The sequence below is a fragment of the Mustelus asterias genome, chromosome 8, assembly GCF_964213995.1.
Source record: "Mustelus asterias chromosome 8, sMusAst1.hap1.1, whole genome shotgun sequence".
NCBI classification, from domain to species: domain Eukaryota; kingdom Metazoa; phylum Chordata; class Chondrichthyes; order Carcharhiniformes; family Triakidae; genus Mustelus; species Mustelus asterias.
This window is the reverse complement of record NC_135808.1, coordinates 99,998,778-100,023,672: the sequence shown is the minus strand read 5'-3', so window position 1 is coordinate 100,023,672 and position 24,895 is coordinate 99,998,778. Positions and strand designations below refer to the sequence as shown.

Here is a 24,895-nt window from a genome sequence, read left to right as displayed (position 1 = left end):
GCCGGCAGTTTGTCCATCAGAGGATAAAGGCTATGAATACTGAAAAGATGGATGCACTAGAAAGGGCAGAAACCAAGTTATTGTTGGAAATTAATGGTAGTGAATTTCCAGTGCACAGAGTAAGGTGGCTGATAACAATATCAACTGTGGGAGAAGAAAATGCACAGGAAAGGTGCAGTCACAGAATAATGAAACCTTACATCAGAGGAGGTGACGATTTGGTCCATTGTTCCTGTGCTGCACCTTGACATAGTTATCCAATTAGTTCCACCTTAATGTTCTTTCCCCATAGTCCCGCAATTTGTTTCGTTTTTCAAATATACATCCTATTCCCTTTTGAAAGTTATAATTGAATCTGCTTCTGCCACCCTTTCAGGTAGTGCATTATGGATCATGAAGATTCATTACCTTAAAAAAGTTCTCCTCACCTGCATTTTATCTTAAATCTGTGTACGCTGGTTACTGACCCACCCACCAATAAAAACAGTTTCTCCTGACTTAGGTTAGCAATACCTTTATAATTTTGAACACCTCTATAATCTCTGCTCTAAACAGAATAATCCTAGTTTCCCCAAGATTTTGGTGATAGGATTTTTCAGAAAAAGGCAGCCGGCAACACATTTTCACCAATGTTGTCTGCCTTGCAGCCATTTAACATTCCATAGTGCAGAAACTGACTGGAAGCTGCTTGGCAATCTCATTTGCTGGCATCCCTGTAGTCCCAACAGTGCCACTGTGAGTCATAGCTACAGCTGGGACTATACTTAGTCCCATGAGTCCGTGCCAAGAGCTTCAGGTCGCAAGTATGTGCATGGGTCTTGTGGTGGGAAAGCCCCGTGAAAGATGGGTAGGGGTGCATGAGGATCGGGTTGGAAAGAGGGGAACAGGGGCAGACTTTGGAGGTGCACCACCTAATCGGGAAAGAGGGCTTGATGTGGAGGCATCAACTCCCCCTTCCCACCCAAGCTCGAATAAGCTTACCTTGCACCCCCCCCCCCCCCCACCCCCCCCACCCCCCGGCCAGCCTCAAAATTACGTCAAGCAGCAGCCCTCAAGCGGCCATTAATTGGGACAAGGCCTTGCCTGCTAATCATAAAATTTCAGAAAGGTCAGGGACAGATAGGCAGCAGGAAGGCCACCCAGGAAATTTTACAGCACTCCCCCCTCCCCCATCCACCGCCTGCACACCCGCAAAACTCTGTTCTTGAAGTATTCAAGCTAAAATTATGCAAGAAAGATGTACAATCTAAACAGAAAAGGAAAACTCAATTAACTCTAATCAACTATAACAACTTGGGATATTAAAAATGCCAAAATGGATCTAAGCACTGACTATAGAAACAGCAGAATCAATGATGAAGGAAGAAATTAGAATTGTAAAAGATAAAAGAAAATATATGAATATTTCTCAACAGTATTCACTGAAGAGGATAAAGTTTCCTTGCCATCCATATTTAATGCACCCAAATGTGTTAAAAGATTTAAAAGTCTGCAAGATATGCGTTCACAAGCTAAAGGGGACTTGAGATTAAAAAGTCATTAAAACCTGATGGTATATATTGGAAGATAATTGGGGAGGAAATTTGCATGGTACCAGATATTTTTATGAATTAATATTTGAGTGCTAGAAATCTTCCATAGGATTCAAAATGGGCAAATATAGCTGTATCTAAGGATAAGCACATTATTGAACAACTGATGGGTTCAATAGCTAATCAATAACGGGTAAAATCATAACGAGCACCGTAAAGAATAAGCTGAATATATGTATAAAAACCTTTAATTAAAAAATCAAGCAGCATAGTTTAGATTGAAAAAATCCTGAGGCACAGATCTCTCTAACTTCTTTGAATATTAAAAGTAAAATAGATTGCAGGACTCCCTACGATATTGATTACAAGAACTTCCAGGAGTCTTTTGATGTTCTCCACGGAAGATTTCTTTTTAAGCTACAAGGCACAGGGAATCAAAGTAATCCATGAATAATAACTTAATTAAAAATATGGAACAAAGAATAGTCTCGAGGTGCAATAACAGATGGGAAAGAGGGACATTATTTAACTGCATCTAATCTAATCTCTTTTATCAAGTTTATTGATGACATTAGAATAGGGAGAAAAGTAGAGGCAGAAGATGCCAAGTGAGGATTTGGATTGGTTATCCAATGGGAAAACATAGCAACAGAAATTTAACATTGACAAATGCAAAATATCGCACAGGAACGAGAGCATAGATCAGACAGTAGTACCCGTCTCGGTCAGAATATTTCTGGTTCAAAGAACAAAGAACACAGTACAGCACAGGAAACAGGCCCTTCGGCCCTCCAAGCCTGTGCCGCTCATTGGTCCAACTAGACCATTCGTTTGTATCCCTCCATTCCCAGACTGCTCATGTGACTATCCAGGTAAGTCTTAAACGATGCCAGCGTGTCTGCCTCCACCACCCTACTTGGCAGTGCATTCCAGGCCCCCACCACCCTCTGTGTAAAAAACGTCCCTCTAATATCTGAGTTATACTTCATCCCTCTCACCTTGAGCCCTTGCCCCCTAGTGATCGTCACCTCCGACCTGGGAAAAAGCTTCCCACTGTTCACCCTATCTATACCCTTCATCATTTTGTACACCTCTATTCGGTCTCCCCTCATTCTCCGTCTTTCCGGGAGAACAACCCCAGTTTACCCAATCTCTCCTCATAGCTAAGACCCTCCATATCAGGCAACATCCTGGTAAATCTTCTCTGCACTCTCTCTCTAAAGCCTCCACATCCTTCTGGTAGTGCGGCGACCAGAACTGGACGCAGTACTCCAAATGTGGCCTAACCAGCATTCTATACAGCTGCAACATCAGACTCCAGCTTTTATACTCTATACCCCATCCTATAAAGGCAAGCATACCATATGCCTTCTTCACCACCTTCTCCACCTGTGCTGCCACCTTCAAGGATTTGTGGACTTGCACACCTAGGTCCCTCTGTGTTTCTATACTCTTGATGGCTCTGCCATTTATTGTATAACTCCCCCCTACATTAGTTCTTCCAAAATGCATCACTTCGCATTTATCTGGATTAAATTCCATTGCCATTTTTCCGCCCAATTTTCCAGCCTATCTATATCCTGCTGTATTGTCCGACAATGTTCATCGCTATTCGCAAGTCCAGCCATCTTCGTGTCATCCGCAAACTTGCTGGTAACACCAGTTCCACCTTCTTCCAAATCATTTATACACATCACAAATAGCAGAGGTCCCAGTACAGAGCCCTGTGGAACACCACTGGTCACAGACCTCCAGCCGGAAAAAGACCCTTCGGCCACTACCCTCTGTCTCCTATGGCCAAGCCAGTTTTCTACCCATCTAGCCACCTCTCCTTGTATCCCATGAGCTTTAACCTTCTTAACCGACCTGCCATGAGGGACTTTGTCAAATGCCTTACTGAAATCCATATGGACAACATCCACGGCCCTTCCTTCATCAACCGTTTTTGTCACTTCCTCAATAAACTCCACCAAATTTGTACGGCACGACCTCCCTCTTACACAACCATGCTGTCTGTCACTAATGAGATTGTTCCGTTCTAAATGTGCATACATCCTGTCTCTAAGAATCCTCTCCAACAACTTCCCTACCACGGACGTCAAGCTCACTGGCCTATAATTACCCGGGTTATCCCTGCTACCCTTCTTAAATAACGGTACCACATTCACTATCCTCCAATCCTCAGGGACCTCACCTGTGTCCAATGAAGAGACAAAGATTTCCATCAGAGGCCCAGAAATTACATCTCTTGTCTCCCTGAGCAGTCTAGGATAGATGCCATCAGGCCCTGGGGATTTGTCAGTTTTAATGTTACCTAAAAAACCTAACACTTCCTCCCTTGTAATGGAGATGCTCTCTAACGGGTCAACACCTCCCTGAGACACTCCCAGTCAACAAGTCCCTCTCCTTTGTGAATACCGATGCAAAGTATTCATTTAGGATCTCCCCTATACCCTTGGGTTCTAAGCATAATTCCCCTCCTTTGTCCCCGAGAGGTCCGACTTTTTCCCTGACAACTCTTTTGTTCCTAACATATGAATAAAATGCCTTAGGATTCTCCTTAATCCTGTCTACCAAGAACATTTCGTGACCTCTTTTTGCCCTTCTAACTCCCTGTTTGAGTTCTTTCCTACTCTCTCTGTATTCCTCCAGAGCTCCATCTGTTTTCAGTTGCCTGGACCTAACGTACGCCTCTTTTCTTTTTGATCAGATCCTCAATTTCCCTAGTTTGACGGGAGACAAGCCTGTGGGTATTAGTGCCAGTCCACGGCCCAGGTAAACAGGAAGGGTGAGAGGCAGTAAGGGCATCTGGCTGAAAAACCATTCATCAAATTTCACGAATAGCATCTGATATGATGGGAGTGTGTTCAAACTGCATTATGGTGACTCCATGTAATATGGGAAAAGCCAAGAAGTGCAAGAGAGACAAGTATTGCACACTAATCAAAAATGTACACCATATGCAAGGTCATCAGCAAAAGGCAGATTTAGCCCACAAAGCAACATAGGTACCTCTCTTTTAAAGAGAGATAAGAGGTTATATAGTTTGACGAGCACCACATCAAAGCGAGGAGACAGACTCCAAACAGACAGACTATGAACTCTCATAATTGGTAATGAGGAATGAATGAATTCACACTGTTGGCATCATTCTGCATCATACTCCAGCCCCTTCGCCAACAAAGCTAACTGACCCCCATTCGAGTGTACACTTTTTAGTTCTTAGACCAGAAAAAAATGTAAACGTTAGAGAAAATCAATTAAGCTTATTCCCAATGAAAAAGGACAAATTATAAGAAATTATGAAATATGTTCCATAGTTGAGCAAGAAACCAACAAAATGGTAGGGTTTGGAAACACACTGCTGAGTATTAGAGTACTAAATGGTAAAGATAACTTTCAAAATAAGGCAGAAGAGATGGATCAGAGATCAATACATAAAATCATGATAATATGAAAAACTGTTTTTTTACGTGTGTTACATGTTTGGGATTATCTGCCATGGAATGCAACAGAGTGTGCCAAATTCAACTGCACAAATTAGAAATCAAATAATAGCTTGCATTTAATTAGAAATTGATAAATAGAAAATATATGCTGTATAAGAATTTGTGTGTCACTGTCTTTGTGCTTTTGTGATATTTTGGGTTTCTTGGAACTTAAACTGACAGATTAACAGTACGTTGAGGTCAAGGGTATAAAAAGGCCATTAAAAAACCCACTGCATAAAACGAGGAGGAATATTTCAGAAAAATAAGGTGAAAATAAAGTACTGGAGGTGAGACAGAAGCAAGAGAAGCACGTAAGACAGTTTTGTGCAATCGTGAAGTCTTGGTTTCAGGGCAAACATTACGAAGCTGCTGGCTTTTCATCGTACATACCGGCTCATCAGCAAGTTTCTCCAGCTGCTGGATGTAGGGGCTGATGAGGGAGTGCAGGTTCCTAAGGATTTCCTCCACTTGGAGAGCAGAGAGCAGGAATCCCAGTGCCTGCATCAGCCACATACATTGACTTGTCTGAGAGGTGGGGAAAAATAAAAGCAGAGCTCAGTGAATGAAAACAGATTATAGAATCTTAAGGTTAATAAAAACAATGGTAACATTTTTGTAGTAGCAAATTAATAAAAAGCAAGTGAAATTAGAATGTTTCTAGTAAAAGTCAACATGTACCAAAACAGGGTTTAAAACAAGCACAGGGCAAGACAAGTAAAATCAAACAATAAATAATGGTGAAAACCTGGATAGTCCACTGGGTTTTAAAATATACTTGAATGTTGACATTCGATCATTCTCCAAACCTTTCTACGGCAGTTTTTGACAACCCCACCCTTAGTAGATATAGGCATATAAATGTTAACAGCTTTTAAAGTTAAACATTTATCAGATTAATAACTTCTTATCTGCTACCCCCATTCTGGTGCTCTAATGAACTCAATACTAAAATAGCCTTTTGTCATTGGTTGTTCATAAGATATAGAAGCAGAATTAGGCCATTTGGCCCATCGAGTCTGCTCTGCTATTCGATCTTGGCTGATGTGCTCCTGCCTTCTCCCCATAACTCTTCAATCCATCACCAATTAAAAATCTGCCTAACTCCTCCTTAAATTTACTCACTCTCCCAGCATCCACCGCACTTTTGCGTAGCAAATTCCACAGATTCACAACCCTTTGGGAGAAGTAGTTTCTTCTCAACTCTGTTTTAAATTTGCTACCCCTAATCCTAAAACTATGACCTATCGTCCTAGAATGCCACACCAGCAGAATCATCCACTCCATATCTACTTTATCCATACCTTTTATCATCTTGTATACCTCAATTTGATCTCCCGTTATTCTTCTAAATGCCAGAGAGTATAGACCTAAACTTGTTCATTCATTTGCAACATTCACATATAAATCTGTGAATGGGAATTATAGTAAGAGGACCTAAGCAGACTGTACATATAATCAGAATAACTTGATAAAATTCCAGAAGCTCATTCAGTATCAGAGGACTTGGCCCTTTGTTTTTGTAGTAAATTCAAACTTCAATGCAAACTTTGTTGCATCAAAATTATTTTTACATAAGTGCTAGAATCTACATATCCAGTCCAAAAATTGAATTTAAACTATTTTATAAGAATTTTGCAGCAAGTGCTTAATTACATTTTATATTCTTATTTTAGTAAGGCTTTGCTATGCACATAAACATAGTGAGGGCAGAAGAGTAATTGCAAATATATCTCATTTCTAAATGATCATTTCTTTTAAATCAGAGCTTTAATGGTCATCAGTAAAATTTTGTCCACTGACCTTATGAATTTGTTTCATTAAAACTTCCTGTGGAAGACAATAGCAAGAAGAAAACTCCAGGTTATCATCTGTTTACATTGTAACAAAATGTCACATTCGCAGACCTATCACATTCGTAGACCTATCACATTCGCAGACCTATCACATTCGTAGACCTATCCCTTAACCTCAGGGCTGACTGACACTGTTCACACACCTCAATTTTTCAAATAATTTAACAAGCTGAATTAATTTAATACATTAATATGCAGAAAATGGATACAAACAAAGCATAGAATTAATAACTGCACCTGCTTAACAATTTGTTTCAAAAGAACTGCAACCTCTTTCACAGCAGTGGTTTTTGAATACCACCTCCAATAGCACATTGAGTTTAACGGCTCATTAGAGCTGAATTTAGTCTTTTTTGACTTTGCACTGAATAAGATCAAAAACAAAGAATAATTCAGATTTTAAAAAAAGAGAAATGTTGGAAATAAAGATATGGCCAAGGTTTGAAAAGATGAAAAGCACAGGGTAATGCTTTAGGTGTTTTGAAATGTTGACGGATCAGCCATGTGTTGCCAACATTTTCTGTTATTTCAAAAATATGCAGATAAACATAGCTGCAAAACCAAGGCACAGTGTGGGTAGTTGCTTTCTCCTCCATCTCTGCCTGCAAACACATGAGACAATAGGTACCATACTCAGCTCTGGCAGTGAGCTGAACATTTCATTCTTTATCTGAAGAGGAAGGCGAATTACAGGTTAATCACAATCATTGGACATCTGAACCACATTAATATACCTGTCATAATATTAAGAGAATGTGGAGATGAACACAATATAAAAAGCTGAACTTGTTAGAATGTGACCAATGGTAACATTGGATCTGTTCTAGTGACCAATGGTAACATGCTGTAAGGGTCAGCTGACCCAGTAAACTATGTAACCAATGACAAAATGATGTGGCGGTCAGCTGACTCAGTATAAGCAAGCTGCTGCCGGGGCTTGCAGGAGCTTGGAATGGCCCAGGGTGAGGCCTCAAGTGTCAGAGTAATGATGTTTCTTTATTAAACCTTTTTTCTTTGATTTACAAGTTGGAGTAAATTTAGTTTTATTTTATTGCCAATAACTGAAGAGTCTCTTCTGCTGGATGAACAGCACTTACTTGACTATCTAGAATTTATAACATATAAATATTAATATTTTCAATTTCTTCAAGGCTTCAATCAACTTATGTCTTATAAAGGGTAATGACAAATTAAAGGGGAAAAATTACATTTTCCTTGGAATACAAATTATCTCGTTTTAAAACAAAGTCAGGGAATAACAGTTTGCACTTAAATTTTCTTCTGAAAAAGGGAGCCTAGCAATAATAGATTAAAAAAAGCAAGTCATGAATTCAACACCTTAATGATGCTAGTTATTAAATTTGTCAGTAAAACTGAACATAGCATTCTGCTTAATTATTGAGTATATTCAAGACTGAGATTGGACAATAAGGAACTCTAGGGATTTGCCGGGAAAGTGGAATTGATGTGCAAGTTCAGCTGTGATTTTATTTAATAGAGTGGGAGGTTCAGATAGTCTCCTTCCTAACAGTTTTCCACCCACTCATTCTACATCCACTGTCTATGGGTAACATCTGAGGGAAACCACTAAAATCATAGAATCATACAGCGTAGAAGAGCCCATCGAGTCTGCACCAACACATTAGAAACATCTGATATCCCAACTAATCCCATCTGCCAGCACCTAGCCCATAGTCCTGAATGTTATGATGTGCCAAGTGCTCATCCAGATACTTTTTAAAGGATGTGGGGGCTCTACCACTCTCCCAGGCAGCACATTTCAGACCGTCACCACCTTCAGGGTAAAAAAAGGTTTTCCCTAAGCCTCCTGCTTCTCACCTTGAATCTACGTCCCCTCATGACTGACCCTTCAACTAAGGGGAACACATGCCGCTCTTTATAAAAAAAAAGAGAATTTCTTTTGGGTCCAATTCAGGTTTTGGCTTGGGAGGACCCACAAAAAATTAAAGCAACATTTGTACAGCCATTAACTCAGTGCAATAACTTTGCTATTTCAGTATACCAGTTAATTCTGCATTTTGCAATATCAATCGCTCTTTAAAATGAATTAAGAATTTTCCCATTGATCAAATGGAAAAAAACACTGCATGGTGTAGCACAATGCTAAAGGAGGCCAGAAAATTTTAGATTTGATTCCTGGTTTGTGTTAAATTTAGTTTTACTGGGATAGTACAGTTGACCCTAGAGCCTTGGCAAGGAAGATGGAACAATCAGAAAGCATTTCTCTGTTCATGATCGTTATCCAGTGAACCTTACTGGAAGGTGTCAGCATCTCAGAAGAGTAAGAAAATGAGGGGGAGAAAAAGATAAAATTGTACAACACAAATAAATGAAGAAAAAGGGTGCAGTTCCACAACTTTATCACAGAAAGGCGTACTAATAATGAGCTACTGTTGAGCTCCTTTTAAAAAAAGTAATAGATCAATAATGAAACTTTAATTTCTCATTCCAATGTACGTATATCTATTAAAAAAATCATTTGCCCTTTCTCTGCCCAACTATTTAATTTATGTAGATCTCCTATGTTCCTTTCTCATCATAATAAACTTAACTGATTTCTTTTATCATAAACTTGGGAAAAAAACAAGTTTATACAAGTCAAACATTCCCATTGTTTATTAAAGAATTATCACATTTAAATGACCACTATCATTTCTGCTGCACACTATTGATAGGTTAAATGAACTTACAACCATAAAACTATGTCCCTTACGGTAATAACACTGTCACATCACATCTTTTCTTTGAAAAATAATTTATGAAATCAAGTTTCCATTCACCTTCATTCATGCAACTCTGTGCTTGACTCTAAAGAGTTAGCAAAGACTCATTCCTATTATGCCACCCAGATATTTTCACACTATACATCAGTTGTAATACAAATATAATCACGCAACTGGAGAATTTATATCATTAGCTATTGCCCCAGTAAACAAAGCTAAGGCATAGACAGGAGGAAAAATAATAATATTGGCTTCTCTCTAATCAATGGACTTTTCTTTCCTCCTCATTGGGAGATGTGTATTATTGAAGAAAATACCTCTCCAATTATTTTGTCAGTAGAGTGACTCCAAAACAAAAGGGCTGAATTTATATAGTCTCCACCTCACCCTGGCTAAAAGGTTAGATAGGGGAAGCCTGTCCAAGGAAGCACCAACATGGCTTCTGCTACTACTGCATTTTGAGCCCAAGCAGGTACTCAGCGATGGATTGACACTTTTTAAAGTCTATGGGTTTTTGAAAGGATGTTCAGCAAGGGGGGAGATGAGATTTGAGAGGTCATGGGGGTGGGAACTTGGGATGGGGGGTTCGGGGCTCCAAAGGGCCCCGGGGGCCACTCAAGTAGGCACATCCTTTTGGACAAACCCGCCAGACTGGCATGGGCATCTTCCATCACTGGTTTAATTCCGATGGCAGGGTGAGGCCCTTGCGGACATTAATTGCCCATTTAAGAGACTCAACCGGCCCATTGACAAGTAATCTGCCTGATGCCAACCTCAACACTGGTAAAATTGCAGTGAGGGCAGGGGCAGTTGGATAGGCAGTGAACAGGCCATCCGCTGGATTTTGTGCGCTCTCCTGCCTTCAAACCCACATGTGGGAAGCTAGCCCCAAACATCACCTGTCTTGCCGATATGTGGCATAGCCCTCACATGACACCATGCTGAAAAGGTAAACATAAAAATAGAAACATCAAAAATTTAAGCTATCAATGGAGGCCATATGACCCATCATGTCTGTGCCATTTGAGAAAGAGAGCAGTCCCGATGAATACAAATTTACTGCATCTCAATAATAGTTAATTGACAGAAAATTCCACTGTCTCTAATTTTGAAGTGATATCACAAGAACTTTTAAGTTCAATTCCTAAATGTAAACTACTGCAGTAACTACCTACTGCAAACTGAGCTTTTTAAATCTCCATGATCATTACCTGAGAAACAGCCACAATATTAGCGGCATAGGGAGGTAGGTCATACTTGCATTCTCTACAAATCTTCTTCAGTGTGGAAACACTGGATATGGAAAGTTCTGGGTTGCCCAAAGCATGCAAAACCAATGGCAATACACTATTAATCATCACTGGGTGATCAGCCAGCCATTCAGCTAGTGCACCTGCAGACAAGATTAGAAGTAGTTTAAAAAAGTTATAGCCATCAACCTGTGACTATGAAACTGCACACAAATTGTCATTTAAGTAGAGCAGTTAGCAGAAGAGTACTGATTTCTAGACCTTAAGCAGGAAAAGGGATACAAGGAAGCAATTATAGAATTGTGACAATCTAGAATGATCAAAATTACAAGGTCAAGGTCCAAATTGTAATCACTCAATGTGACAGCAGTCACTATGTCCATTCCAACTTTAATAACTAGATATTGTCATATTTATTCCACAGATAGATACTATGTACATGCAACAGGCAGTTTACCAAAAATCAGGCAAGAAGCAAACTTAACAATAATGAGAACTGCCAGAACGGTTCACCCCATCATAGTATGAATATCTTTTCAAATTGGAATGGAGTTTCTGCCAGGGTCAAAAGTTTGTAAGCAAAAGTTTCATTCACAATGAACAGGAATTAATCAGTCCCAATTCACAGAGGATCACAAATTTAATTCCAAGTTCCTTAACCATTCGATACATCTTTTGTCACTCATGGAGAAAGCTCTTTGAATGCTCACATAATCATTGTCAGGTGTTGTCCACAGCAACATGCCTTAACCAAAACCTCATAACTACTGACTGTCCATATACTGACTGTCCGGGGCGGCACACTGGTTAGCACTGTTGCCTCACAGCGCCAGGGACCCTGGTTCGATCCCCAGCTTGGGTCACTGACTGTATGGAGTCTGCACCTTGTCTGTGTAGGTTTCCTCCTGGTGCTCCGGTTTCCTCCCACAGTTCGAAAGACGTGCTGGTTAGGTGCATTGACCTGAACAGGTGCTGGAGTGTGGCGACTAGGGGAATTTCACAGTAACTTCATTGCAGTGTTAATGTAAGCCTTACTTGTGACTAATAAATAAACTTTAACTTTAATCTGCTACTGCACAATCTTGAGAAAAACATGAGCAAAATCATTAGGTGCATCTTACCTGACTCATTCACAAATAGTTTAATTTCTCAGCATAACAGCATCCAACAACTATTTACAGTAATTCCAGAGGTTTTCTACCCACTCCCTCATCTGGAAATCCATTCTACGAGTTGGACATTCTTACTTTGAAGAATTTCCTGCTATCTTCCTAATTTGTTCTTATTAGTTTCTTCTAATGGTCCTACGGTTTTGAGTTAGTTTGAACTTGTGTTACAAATCTACTCTTTCTAGACTATTCACATCATAATCCTTCCCATTTCAAGGCTGTAAAGCCAAAATTTCTTCAAATATTCCTCACAACTTAGCCCTCTGATTCTAAGAGATCATCACAACAATCTGCAGAGATTCCAGAGCCTGTTTCTCTTCTCGCCGAGCTGAACTGGGCATAGTACTTAGGTGCAGTCTGATGAGAGTGCTAGTCATTTTGAGCTTGGCTTCCTTCAATTTGTACTCTCAGATTTTAGTTTTATAGTTTATCACTGTTATGAACACTGCTCAGTGACTATTCACGTTGAAAATTGAGCTTATTAAAACTCAGTGACCTCAAAATTTAATCCTTGGCTATTTCAAAAGCATTGAGCAGATATCTTGTCTCAAAAGATAGCTCTGTCTTCTGAGACAGAAGGCTCCAGTTCCACTTCAGAGACTTAAGTTCATAATCCATGTGGACACTTGCATGTACAACTGAGAAAGTCGTGTACTATCAGAGGTTTCAGCTTACTTCATTGGCACATCTTTAGAGTTAGACCCAACTTCTTATTAAGAATACCTATCTCCCACTGGAAAATATCTTCAAAGTAAAGTCATTTACCGATAGTAAACATCACAGTGTCAGCTAGCTGCACATTGCTGATGTTTATCCTTGGGATAAGTCCGATCAAGCCTGGAATAACATCCGAATAGTTGACGTCATTGGTTTCTGCAATAGATTGAAACCCATACAAACAGGCTTCAATGTGCTAAAGAAGGAGAGAGAGAAAAAAAAGTTACACAGTGCAACAAAACTAGTATTTGCCAATATTTTGCTTTAAACATTCAAAGAAATAACTCGCGCTTAGTCTTAAACTCATAAAACAGTCAATGGCTATCTACTTTGCACCATCAACATGGAGTTATTTGGCCTAGTTCAATCTGCATTTGGCTTTTTAAGAGGAATTATTGGGTCAGTAGATTATCAAGATTTCTAAGCTGATGCTATATTGTGTGTGCATCCCAGGTCAGCCTTTCTAGCTTTCATTTCAAAATATCAAATTACTTTTAAGCTTCCAGTTATTCAAATAAATATGTCGAGAAAATTTCACCAGGTACTGTCATTGCACTGAAATGTGAGAACATTGTTATACTATTAAGTTGCTTGCTTATATGGGAGGGTCCAAAATCATAATTCCATACATTTTAAAGCTGGAATAATAAAATCAATCACACTATATAGAATGATGCCAGTGGCAACCTGTAATTACCGCTGTACAGGATCTGCCCAACTGCAAGTTAAAACCACAGGGCTACATGAATGCTGAAAATTTTCTACATTACAACATCGACTGCGCTTTCAGGGTGCTTTGTTCCTTCTAAAATGCTTTGTGATTTCCTAAGATCATGAAAAACTATTCAAAGGCAGGTGTTTATTATTTTTAAACAGCGGAAATGGCATGGTATGGACAGAACTACACAATCCGGCTACCAAGGGATCAGATCAAAGATTTGCAGTCCTGCCACAACCAGTCACAAGTGGTGATGAGTAATTAAATGGGAGGAAGGTCTATGAACATCCCCATGCTCCATGATGGCAGAGGTCAGCACACAAGTGTAGAAAGCAAGACTGAAGCATTTGCAATCACCTTTAACCAGAAGTGTCGAGTAATGATCCTTCTCTGCCTCCTCCTGCAGACTCGACCATCACAAAAATCACATCTCAGTCAATTAAAATTTTTTTCTGGTGCAAAATTAAACAGCTAAGTGCATTGAACAAAGTGAAGTCTACTGGCCCCAACAATATCCCAGTTGTAGTGCTGAAGACCTCGATGACAGTCATTTCAGGCTATCTGCATGAGTTCTTCAGGACAATATCTTTGGCTCAACTGGCTTTACTACTTTATTAATGACCTACCCTTTATTATAATGACAGATGCAATGCTATTGATAATTTCAGTGTTCAACTCTATTCGCAAGTCTCTTAACAAAGCAGTTAATGCTCACATGCAGAGTATCCTGGACAATACCCGGGCTTGTCTTCTCAGGACAATTAAAAATCATGCTGCACATGTCAAGCAGTGACCATCTCCAACAGGAGAAAGCATAATCACCTCTCCCTGACAGCATTACCTTCACCAACTCCACCCACATTCCCTCCCACACCCTATCCCCATCAACTTCCTGGGAATCATCATGGACTTTCAGCTAATAAAGGCAAGTATACCATGTGCCTTCTTCACACTTAATCCACTTGTCCTGCTACCTGAAGGGACCGGTGTACATGCACTCACTGCCTGAAAGGCTGGTAGAGGGAGAGACCCTCACAAGATTCAAGAAGTATTTAGATGTACACTTTCAATGCCAAGGCATACAAGGCTGTGGGTCAAGTACTGGAAAATGGGTTAGAATAGTTAAGTGGTTTGTCTTTGACCAGCACAAGTGTGATGGGCTGAAGGGCCTTTTTCTGTGCTGTATACCTCTATGACTCGAAACTTAACTGGATCAGCTACATAAATGCCATGGCTACCGGAGAAGGTCAGAGGCTGGGTATTCTATGGTGAGTTTCTTTGCAGACTTCGCAAAGCTGCTTTATCATCTACAAGGCACAAGTCAAGAATGTGATGAAATAGCCATCTTTCCCTGGGTGCATGAAGCTCCAGAAATTAAGCTCAACACTATCTGAAGTCAGTATCCAGGATAAAGTAAAGTAGCCTGCTTGATTGTCACCACATCCACTGGTTTAAACATTCAACTCCACCCCCAGCATAGAGCACATACTATATTCAGAATGTATTGCAGCAACAATGCTTCTTCAGCAGCATCTCTCAAACCTGTGATGGTTAGCATCCAGAAAACAGCTGCATTCGAACATCAGCACTTCTTTCTTCCAAGTCATACGCATCATCACAATTTGGGCATACATTGTCATTCCTTCATTGCCACTGGGCCAATGGTACCTAACAATACTCTGGGAGTATTTTCAGTACAAAGACTGCAACACATCAAGAAGGCAGCCCACCACTACCTCAAGGGCAACTAGAGGTGGGCAGTAAGTGCCCATCTTGGCAGCAACTCCCACACCCAGAGAATGAATAAAAGTAATACAATTAAATGGAGTTAACAACACCTGACAGACCCTTTTTTATAGTTAGTCACTGAGGAGTTAACTCAGTCCATTGCATGCAGGTGGATCTCATCAGACTTGGTGCCATTCATCATCGAATCATAAACTTATTTACTGTATAGAAGGAGACCATTTGGCCCATCAAGTCCATGCTGACTCTCCAGAGTTATCCAGTAAATTAAATGCCAAAAGACTGGCAAAAATAGCACCGTGGATGAGACTAACGCTGTTCTGAATCTGCAATAGATTTGATGCAAGAGACAGTTTCGCTTTTTTTCTTTAAAACAAGAATCAGGCAAGCATGAGTAAATGACTTAGACAATTAAATTTCAAATTAAGGCAACTGAATGAAATGACACACATGATGCTCATTAAAAACACTAAAAAGCATAGCATTTTAAAATAGTAACCCCTCTTTAAAAATTGAAAAGAAAATGCTAAACTAGCGTTCACTTCTTTTATGTTGCTCCCAAACCATTTCAAATGATTGTGAATGCTGAAAATCTTAGATACAAGTCTCATGTTTATAAATCCTCAAATATAGACAGCATATTTAAGTGGTCCACTTTATACAATAGTCATCAGACTACCAGGTGATGAAACTTAGTTGAATGGTGTTTATTCTGAAACTCCTATTCAACACTCTCGTAAAATTAAGTATACATTTCTAATAAGCTGAACTATTTTACATAAACTATCAGCGCAATAATGCAGCAATGTAATACTCACCTGCCATGAGGTTGGTTGCTCAGTGTTAGTTAAAAGTCTTCCTAGTTTGTCATATAGATTACTTAACAATTCAGCTCCCAGCATCTCATATACATACATCAAAGTATCAGAAATATCAACCCTACCAAGGAAAAATACAAATTTTATTTGAAATAAAGCAAAATTAATTGTTTACAACCAAACAAATGCTTTAAACATCTGAAAATCCCATTTATGATTTAAAACAATTAGAATTATTTTACCACTCAAATGAAGTTGAACAGATGTCAATTATCTCGTACTACTCCAAGGTGAATACACAGTTAAATGTCCTCATTTCAATTTCTTCACTAACTCATACAAAACTACAAGCATAGGGGTAGGTTGAGTTTTAATGAAATTTAAGAGGAGTTTGATAGGAGAACACAAGAAATAGGAGTAAATGTAGGCCATATGGTTCCAAGGTTCCTTCACCATTTAATAAGATTGTGGTTTAGTCTCCCACCTCAAATTCCTTTATTGCTGAATCTGTATATCCTTTGATTTATTTAACATCCAAAAATCTAATCAATCTGCCTTGGAAATGCTCTTTATTGAGCATTCACCAATCTTTGGGAAAGATGATCCCAAAGATTCACAATCCTCAGAGTGAAACATTTCTCTTCATTTCAGTCCCACCCCTACCCCCTCCCCAATCCAACTTTCCTGAGAATATGACTGCAGTTTCCAAGCACAAGAAACAGCCTCTCAGAATTTATCCTGTCAAGCTGTCTCAGAACTGTGTGCATTTCAAAGAGCTCACCACATCCCTTTACACTCCACAGAACAAATCCATCCATTCTGCTTAAATCACTCGTTAGAGCACAACTCTTATCCCAGAGATCAATCTAGCTAAAGCAGAACCCTTGATGTGATTGATTTTGACAGACTTATCAAGTTTGCAATCAGAAGTTTTGAATAATTTTACCACATGTTAAATTAAAAAGGAGAAATTTATTCATATATATTGCTGAAAAAGTAAGGAAAAGGGAACTTGGGTATGACACCTCTCATTTTCAGGAAAAGCACTTCACAGCCAATGAATTACTTTTGAATTGTAGTTGTAGTTGCTACGTGGGCAAACATGGCAAATAATTTGCACATAGCAAAAAGATAACTGACCGGATAGTTTGCCTTAGTAATGTTCATTGAGCAATATGTTGGCTAGGATACCAACAGAACTCCTCTGCCCTTCTTTGCATAATGCCATGGTATCTCTTATATCAACCTCAATAGGCATAAGGGATCTTGTTTTATCGTCCCAGCCAGAAGACAGTAACTCTAACAATACAATACTTTTTGGTTTATTGTTTCTTTCAAAACCCGCACTCAAATAAAAACCTAGATTACATGCTCGTGACCTGGTTTGAACCTGCAACCTCTGACTAAGGTGGTTGGCATAACCACCTCTTAAGCCAACATAAAAATAAACAATCTTTCTTCATAGGTTGACAATTTTTTGTGCAAGTCATATGCCTTCTCAAAACTCTTCAATACTTCTCCCCAACAATCTTCAGCATTTCTAAACATTCATAGCTAGTGTCAGCAGCTACCGAACCACAGCCAATCCCAATCTTGTTCTCACTTGTTCACATGCCAGTTAAGCAAAGATCACTACATAATGACCAGAAGCAAACAACATGAATGATTTTCTCCCTTGCTCAGAAGTGTGGCCAATTATAGTAGCCCATACTGTAATGATCACTCTATGATCAGCCAACTCAGAGATCTGGGATTAATCCCAAGATTTTTCAGTTCAGTGTGGCTCAGCTGCTCACGAATTTGAATGTGTTGTCCGAGCCATTGATGAACTCCCCCCAAAAAGAAAGCAAACGCTCTTCTTCCTCTATTTGGAATTTTACACCGACTTATATATAAGGTGGTCTTCTTCTGATAACAAAGATGACATCATGGAATTCACTGAATAAATAACTCAGAAGCATAAATCAATCAATCAAATCAATCAGGCTTCTACAACACCCAATTACACACTACACCAGATTAGCGTACATTTAATCGACTGCATCGAGCTATCACCATGGCACGGTGGCACAGCGCCTAGCACTGCTGCCTCACAGCTCCAGGGACCCGGGTTCAATTCCAGCTTCCGGTCACAATCAGTGTGGAGTTTGCACATTCTCCCCACGTCTGCATGGGTTTCCTCTGGGTGCTCCAGTTTCCTCCCACAGTCCAAAGATGTGCGGGTTAGATTGAATGGCCATGCAAATTGACTGTAGTGTCAGGGAGATTAGCAGGGTAAATATGTGGGGTTACGGGAATAGGGACTGGGTGGTATTGTGGTCGGTGCAGACTCGATGGGCCAAATGGCCTCCTTCGGCACTATAGGGATTCTATGATGCTTCTATTCAATGATCAAGGAGTTTCAAAATAAAATTGCAAGCCTCAAAAAGAACATGCAACTTTAAAGGACCATAGATACCTCAGTTAATTTCCAAATAAAAACTGTTCAGTTGTAAACAATTCTTTAAAAACAAATATACATCACTTTCTCACCTGTATATCCTAAATTGCTCTTTTTCATCGGAAGACCAGGAGGAGTATTCTTCATCAGAGGGGAACTGAGCCTTGTGCAATAGAACATCAACTAGTTGAAAGTAAACAGGACGATAAACTTGCAGATACACCACCTGTTTCTCAGCTTCAAATGACATTATATCATCCTAGATGTCAGACAAAAAAGGAAATATTTACTAAAGCTATTAAAAAAGAAAAAATGGAGCAGAATGAAATATAGGACTAATGAGGCTTTACACGCTTTTCACAAAAAGCATAAAGGGTTCCCTTCCAGTTTTAACTGAGAAAATCCCTAGCTATATATCTTCCATTCCTCCATTAATAAACAGGCAAAGAGGGAAACATATCACTATTTAAAAAGGAACATTTTTCATTGAGAACTATGCTTTTGATTTGTGAACAGATAATATCGCCATAGTTTTAAATAGAAGCCCAAAACAAACATTCCCAAAGTTAATGTCAAAAGTATTACACTTAAAAAAACTGCAGTTTTTCTAAAATTGTGAAAAATCAGCAGCGTTCAAGGAAACTCAACTGAATTAATGATAAAGTATTTGGAAATAGCACAGCAATAGGATTGGATGATTATGGATGAATTGAAGAGTTGCATGAGAAAATAGAAACTTAAAACAAAGGAATGGTGCAATTCCCACACCTTAAACTCATCAAATGCAAGTTTATCCAATTAGAGATGTATTTTAAATGATTAATATTAATGCTTTCATAGAAAACAAGAGAAATAGGAGTGGGCCTTTTGGCCCTTTGAGTCTGTTCCACTAATCAACAAATCATGGTTGTTCTCCTACCTCAACTCCACCTTTGCACACTACAGCCAGATCCCTCAATTCAGAGTATCCAAAAGTCTATCAACTTCTATCAATGACTGAGCATTCACAACTCTCTGTGGTGGGGAAGCAACCATCTTTCTCATACCCTTCTTCAATCATTTGAGTCTGCATAAAAATTTCTACTACAGGTGCAATTTAGACCCAAATAGCTTGTAACAGATTCTAGGCATGCTCAGATGGAAACTCAATTTTCTAAAGTCAGGTCCTTACTGCAACTTCAGGCACAAATTAGGATGGGTGCCTGAAGCGCACTCTTGGTGGGAGCACTGAGCGCTCTTTAACATATTGATCAACTGCTCACAGGTTATTTCAGGTTTGGCTGCTGGTACAATTCAACGAGGTGCTTGATGTTTTCATTGTTGTTCCAAGTGAGAAAGTCTACAGGGAATGGTGTGGCAAGTGCTGAGGGACATTTTTCTGACTTCAAGGCTTCTGCTGAAACCTCCTGCTCCCAGTCATAAGTGCGCCAGTAGGCTTTCTCCTTAAAATAAAACTGACTGGAAGAATGAGTAGATGCCACAAAGCGCAGGACAAGCAGCTGGAAGAGAGAGAGGCAAAAGGAAAGGCAACGGCAACCTGAAAATCCTTTGCTGCTCAGCTTGACAAAGTACAATTGGAGTGAGAAACCAGTGACAGCAACCCCAAGTCTTCAATCATCATTAGTCTAACATTTCTTAACTTCCCCATCTCTGGCCATCATGTTGGCCACAATGCAAAAATAAACGGCATCGCAAAATAAACATTCCAAACCAAATTCACCAATGAATTCATGCCTTACTGCATATAAATGTAAACTATTCAATCCTTATGCATTCCCTTGTTTAGTGCTCTTGTGCAGTGTTACCCCAGCAATATGCCTGGTGGCAGGTTGTATTTCCATGGATGAGTTGGGAGATGGCTTTGGAGGGTGACTTCAAGCAACTTTGGACCAGAAGGTCAAGCTTAAAATTGTAGCATCTCAACATGAGCAGCAGCAGTCTGGGCCAAGTGGCTAACATGAAAAAGCACGAGCACTGGCAGAGCACGAATGCAGCCACCTTCAGAGTGATAGCTAGTCAGTATGCCATAGATCCACTACCGCTCCCCTGGGATGGTGTCTCTGCAATCCAAGCAACTTGTGGTAAGAAAGATTTTTGGACGCTGTGAAACCCAACATTGCCCCTTTGAACACAATTAACTGCAGCCATGATTTTCAGCAAGTTGAGCCTGCATGACTTCAATCTTGCAGCACTCAGGCTTTTGGTGGAAGCTACTTCTGCTACAATGAAAGTTGCATCATGATTGGTTTCATTACCGCGCAAATGGAATTGACCACTGCTTTCAAGCTCTGCAAAAAACCTTATGTCACGTTTGTCCTGGAACTCTCCATGCTTCTGGACACTGAACACGAGTTGACCAATTCATCAAGCCTTTCACGGAGTATACTAATCAGATCTTTTTGTAGTCAGCCCCAAAGTCCTCGTCGGAGTTCTCTCCAGCAGAATCTGTGTGTGACCTCGTCCTCCGGCAAGCGTTCTGGCACAAGCCCTCTTTCTTGCTCCCTATCTTGGCTGCAGGCCATTCATTAAATAAACACAGACTAGCAGATGAGATACTGGGCATAGGGTCAAAGTTATGTGGGAAGTGGGAAAATAATTTTTATTTTATTTATCATTGCCACAAATAAGCTTACATTAACACTGCAATGAAGAAGTTACTATGAAAATCAAAAGATAGCCCTTGGGAATTTCTTAGTAGAGATGTCGACAGTTGTCGTCATTAGGAGTTTAAGTTATTCATGTGGATCCCATATTAAAGGGAGGTTTGGATGTAACGGGTAAACGAGGAAAACAAAAAAATTACGTTATAATTTTCAGATTACAGGACAGGTGTAAAAGTGGAATTGATTTGTTGAAATCTCTATCTGGGACAGCGCAGGTGTGCAATGTTTCCACAGAAACAGCTACGCAAGGAAATATTCTTTTGACTTTGGATTTACTGTGAGACTTTTCATAGAAGCAGTTTATCAGCTTGGAATCAGCTTTGAAACGGGCAGCTTACAGCTGCAACAGCTTGCAAATAGGCAGAGAAAGAAAGGTACCAGCAGCTGCAGACCAGAAGCAAAGGGTTATCAGTAACAAGGGCGTTTTCTGATTGTGGAGTCACTGAAAAAGAAAGCAGCGAGACCCATGCTTCAGCTGGGATGTCCACAACAGTGAAGCGCTAAAGGAGAATTGGAAGGTCTCCTAGCCAGTTGCTGATGGAATGACTGCAAGAAAGCTCATTCCTGGGAGTATGGCAGGAAAACAGAGGATAATCAAAGTGAATTCCTAAGAGCTGTGGCACACCTCGGTTTGATCCCAGAAGAAAAGTGAAGCATTCCTCAATATCATGGAAAGGATAAGATAACTCTTGGGTGAAAATAAAAGTAGAACACCAAGTATCCTGTTGAGATTTTCCATCTTACAAAAATGAATTGTTTAGAAAATATATGGTGTTAAGTGCTACTTGCATTGTTTAACTCTTGTTTTTGCATGAAGCATGAAACCTTGCGGCATAATTCTCAGTTAACAAACTGGGAGTTTGTATTTCTTTTTAAAAAGTTCATGGTCTCCCTTGAAATCATAACAACCGAAGGATTGTATGTCCAAAAAAGGGAAGAGAAATAAAACCAGCAATTACAGGCCAGGCAGCCAAACATTAATGGTGAGAGAACTTTTAGAGACATTAACTAATTAGCAATTGGAAAAATGCACATTAATAAATGAAAGCTAATAAAGACATAGCATTAAAAAACAGAGGAATTAACCCAATGGGAAGAGGCACGATTGGTATCGTTCTAAGATTCTATGAAAACTGACCAATAATGGTAAACAATTTTCAATCTCTAATTAGATCTTAACTAGAAAATGTCATAAATTGTTCCATCTTTTAACTCTGATCCATATTAATTTTGCTGAATAATACTACCGGAGATTGTTGCCATTTGAGGAGGTGGAGTAGATTCAACAATGGAAATACATCTAGCACCAACTGGGTCAGTTACTTGTTTTTGGGCAAATAAAAGTGGGCCAGGTATGATGTGGTGGGCACATGGATAATAGATCACTGGCATGGAGCAAAGAAAAATCTGAATATTCAAACACTATTATTTATAATACAACATTTTCACCAAAGCTCAGAGTCTTAATACTGGGCTCACTAAAGTTGAATCATCAAACAGAGCACCATTTATTCCTTGCAATGTTACTTGCTTCAAAAAGTCTCATCTGCAGCATTAACCTCCAATACTTAATTTCACGCAAGTTACTATTTTTGTCAACACGAACAATGCACATTGGAGAGGGGGAGGGACAGAGGGAGAGAAAAATCTAACCCTACAGGAGGGAAGGGAAAAAGTAATTAAAAAGGAAACTGGTGGCACAACGTGTTCAAATATTTCCAAATTCACCCTCAGAATTAGGAAGAATCAAAGTTTTTTTGTAAGCAGCTGTGCAAGACTGCTCACTATCCAATGAAATTAGACCATTCACTAGCTCAAAGTTACATTTTAGCTGAAAATTTACATTAGAAATTGGCATGTCTTATTTGCATTTACTCAATATGAAAATATCGCTCATACCTGAAGTGTATACCAGAATGTAAGGGTTAAAGAACTTGTAGTTTCATTCACTGGGTAGTGGCCTGGAATTCCTGTGCAAAACATGATCATGTTGACAAGTGCTAGAAAAGTTTGCCAATGTTCCACTTGCTCCAACAAGGCTCTGCACAGGGGACAAACAAACATTGAGTCAGAAAGTTTCAAATGGACACTTGGCTACAACATAATTCAAGAGATTAGAATGTGTAGGTAACTCTGAAAATGTGGAAGCTGTAGCTTTAATCTTTTTAAAAGCACATTTTAGTATCATCACCATGCTGCTTATCATCGAGGATCTAGGCAGGATTGTCACCGAACTGGTCAACAGTGTAATATAGCAAATTTATTGAAACATTGCATCACATTAAGTGGAGAAAATCGTACACACTTTATCTACGCAAAAAGATAGAAGCTTCAGTGAAATTTCAAAAATTACTCAAAATGAAATTTTACCAAATTATATTTCCTTATAGCCTTGTTAAAATGTCCTTCTATTCGTCAATTATTTTCATGGCTCTAAGGATAAGGTTACCATCCCCTTAAATCTGTGGTAGGTTTGTGATCGTCATGGAAATGGTTCCTGCCACGATGCTTCAATGGAGAGCTTGCCCTTCCAAAATTGTCTGACAATGAGCAACTTGACAAGGTAGGTAACAACTTTCCTCGACCTCTGGCCTTAACTTTAGTCACAATGCCCATATTTGGGCTTCTGTCCCCTCAGCAACACCACAACCATGTTCTAAATATTTACATCCTGGGCAGATAAGCAGCAAGTAACATTTGCGGCACATTAGTGCCCAGGTAGTGACCACCTCCAACTAAAGGGAATCTAATCACTTGCCCAACATTCAGTTGCATTAACTCACTAAAACTCTCATTATCAACCTACTGGGAGTTACCATTGACCAGAAACTGAACGAGACCAGCCATATAATAGTGCCCACAAGAACAGGTCAGAGCCTAGGAATTCTGCAGAGCAACTCACTTCCTGACTCCCCAAATCCTGTCCACTCTCTGCAAGGCACAAGTCAGAAATGTGACAGAACTCTCTCCATTTGTCAGGAAGAGTGCAGCTCCAATAACACTCGAAGTTTCACACCATCCAGGACAAAGGATGTTTGGCACCCCATCCACCACCTTCAACATCCACTCCCTCCACCATCGATGCACACTGGCAGCAATGTGTACCATCTTACAAGATATACTGAAGCAACTCATCAAAGTTCCTTTGACAGCACTTTCCAAACCCACAACTTCTACCATCTAGAAGGACAAGAACAGCAGAGGAATGGAAACATCACCACCTGCAAGCTCCCCCACAAGCCACACACCATTCTGACTTGGAACTATATTGCTTTTCCTTCACTGTTGCTGGGTCAAAATGTTGGAACACTTTCCCTATCACTGTGGATGAACTGATACCACATGGACTGCAGCAGCTCATTGCCACCTTCTCATGGACAATTAGGGAAGGATATTAAAAATTCTAGTCTGGCCAGCGATGTTCACATCCTGTGAAATAAAGTTCATATTTTTATTTATTAGATTAAGATTGGATTAAAGTGTACAAGTAAAATATATTTTTTTAATTGCTTGTACTTTGTTGTTGCTTATAAGAATGAATTCAAATTATTATACATTTTACATTGATCTAAATGAGACACAACTAGAAGTTACTTAAAACCAGAACATTTTGAATAATCATTTTGCAATCCTTTGATTCTTTGTATTGCTCACTCATGTCATCCAACCACTGGCGGCTATGCCTTCAGTTGGTCAAGCATTAATCATAGAATCCTACAGTGCAGAAGGTGGCCATTTAGCCCATCGAGTCTGC

At 39.6% G+C, this 24,895-nt stretch overlaps 1 protein-coding gene across 2 annotated transcripts in view; it reads right to left on the bottom strand.

The window, feature by feature from the left end:
* Nucleotides 1-24,895, bottom strand: part of ipo13b (importin 13b) — a 133,117-nt gene that overhangs the window by 60,291 nt on the left and 47,931 nt on the right. For both annotated transcript variants that reach the window (XM_078218587.1, XM_078218586.1), the window contains 7 exons: nt 23,041-23,182; nt 18,571-18,737; nt 16,039-16,159; nt 12,805-12,952; nt 10,832-11,013; nt 6,824-6,850; nt 5,414-5,548 (listed from right to left, as the gene is read on the bottom strand). In XM_078218587.1, the coding sequence (XP_078074713.1) occupies nt 5,414-5,548; nt 6,824-6,850; nt 10,832-11,013; nt 12,805-12,952; nt 16,039-16,159; nt 18,571-18,737; nt 23,041-23,182 (922 nt within the window). The remainder of the gene's footprint in view (nt 1-5,413; nt 5,549-6,823; nt 6,851-10,831; nt 11,014-12,804; nt 12,953-16,038; nt 16,160-18,570; nt 18,738-23,040; nt 23,183-24,895) is intronic.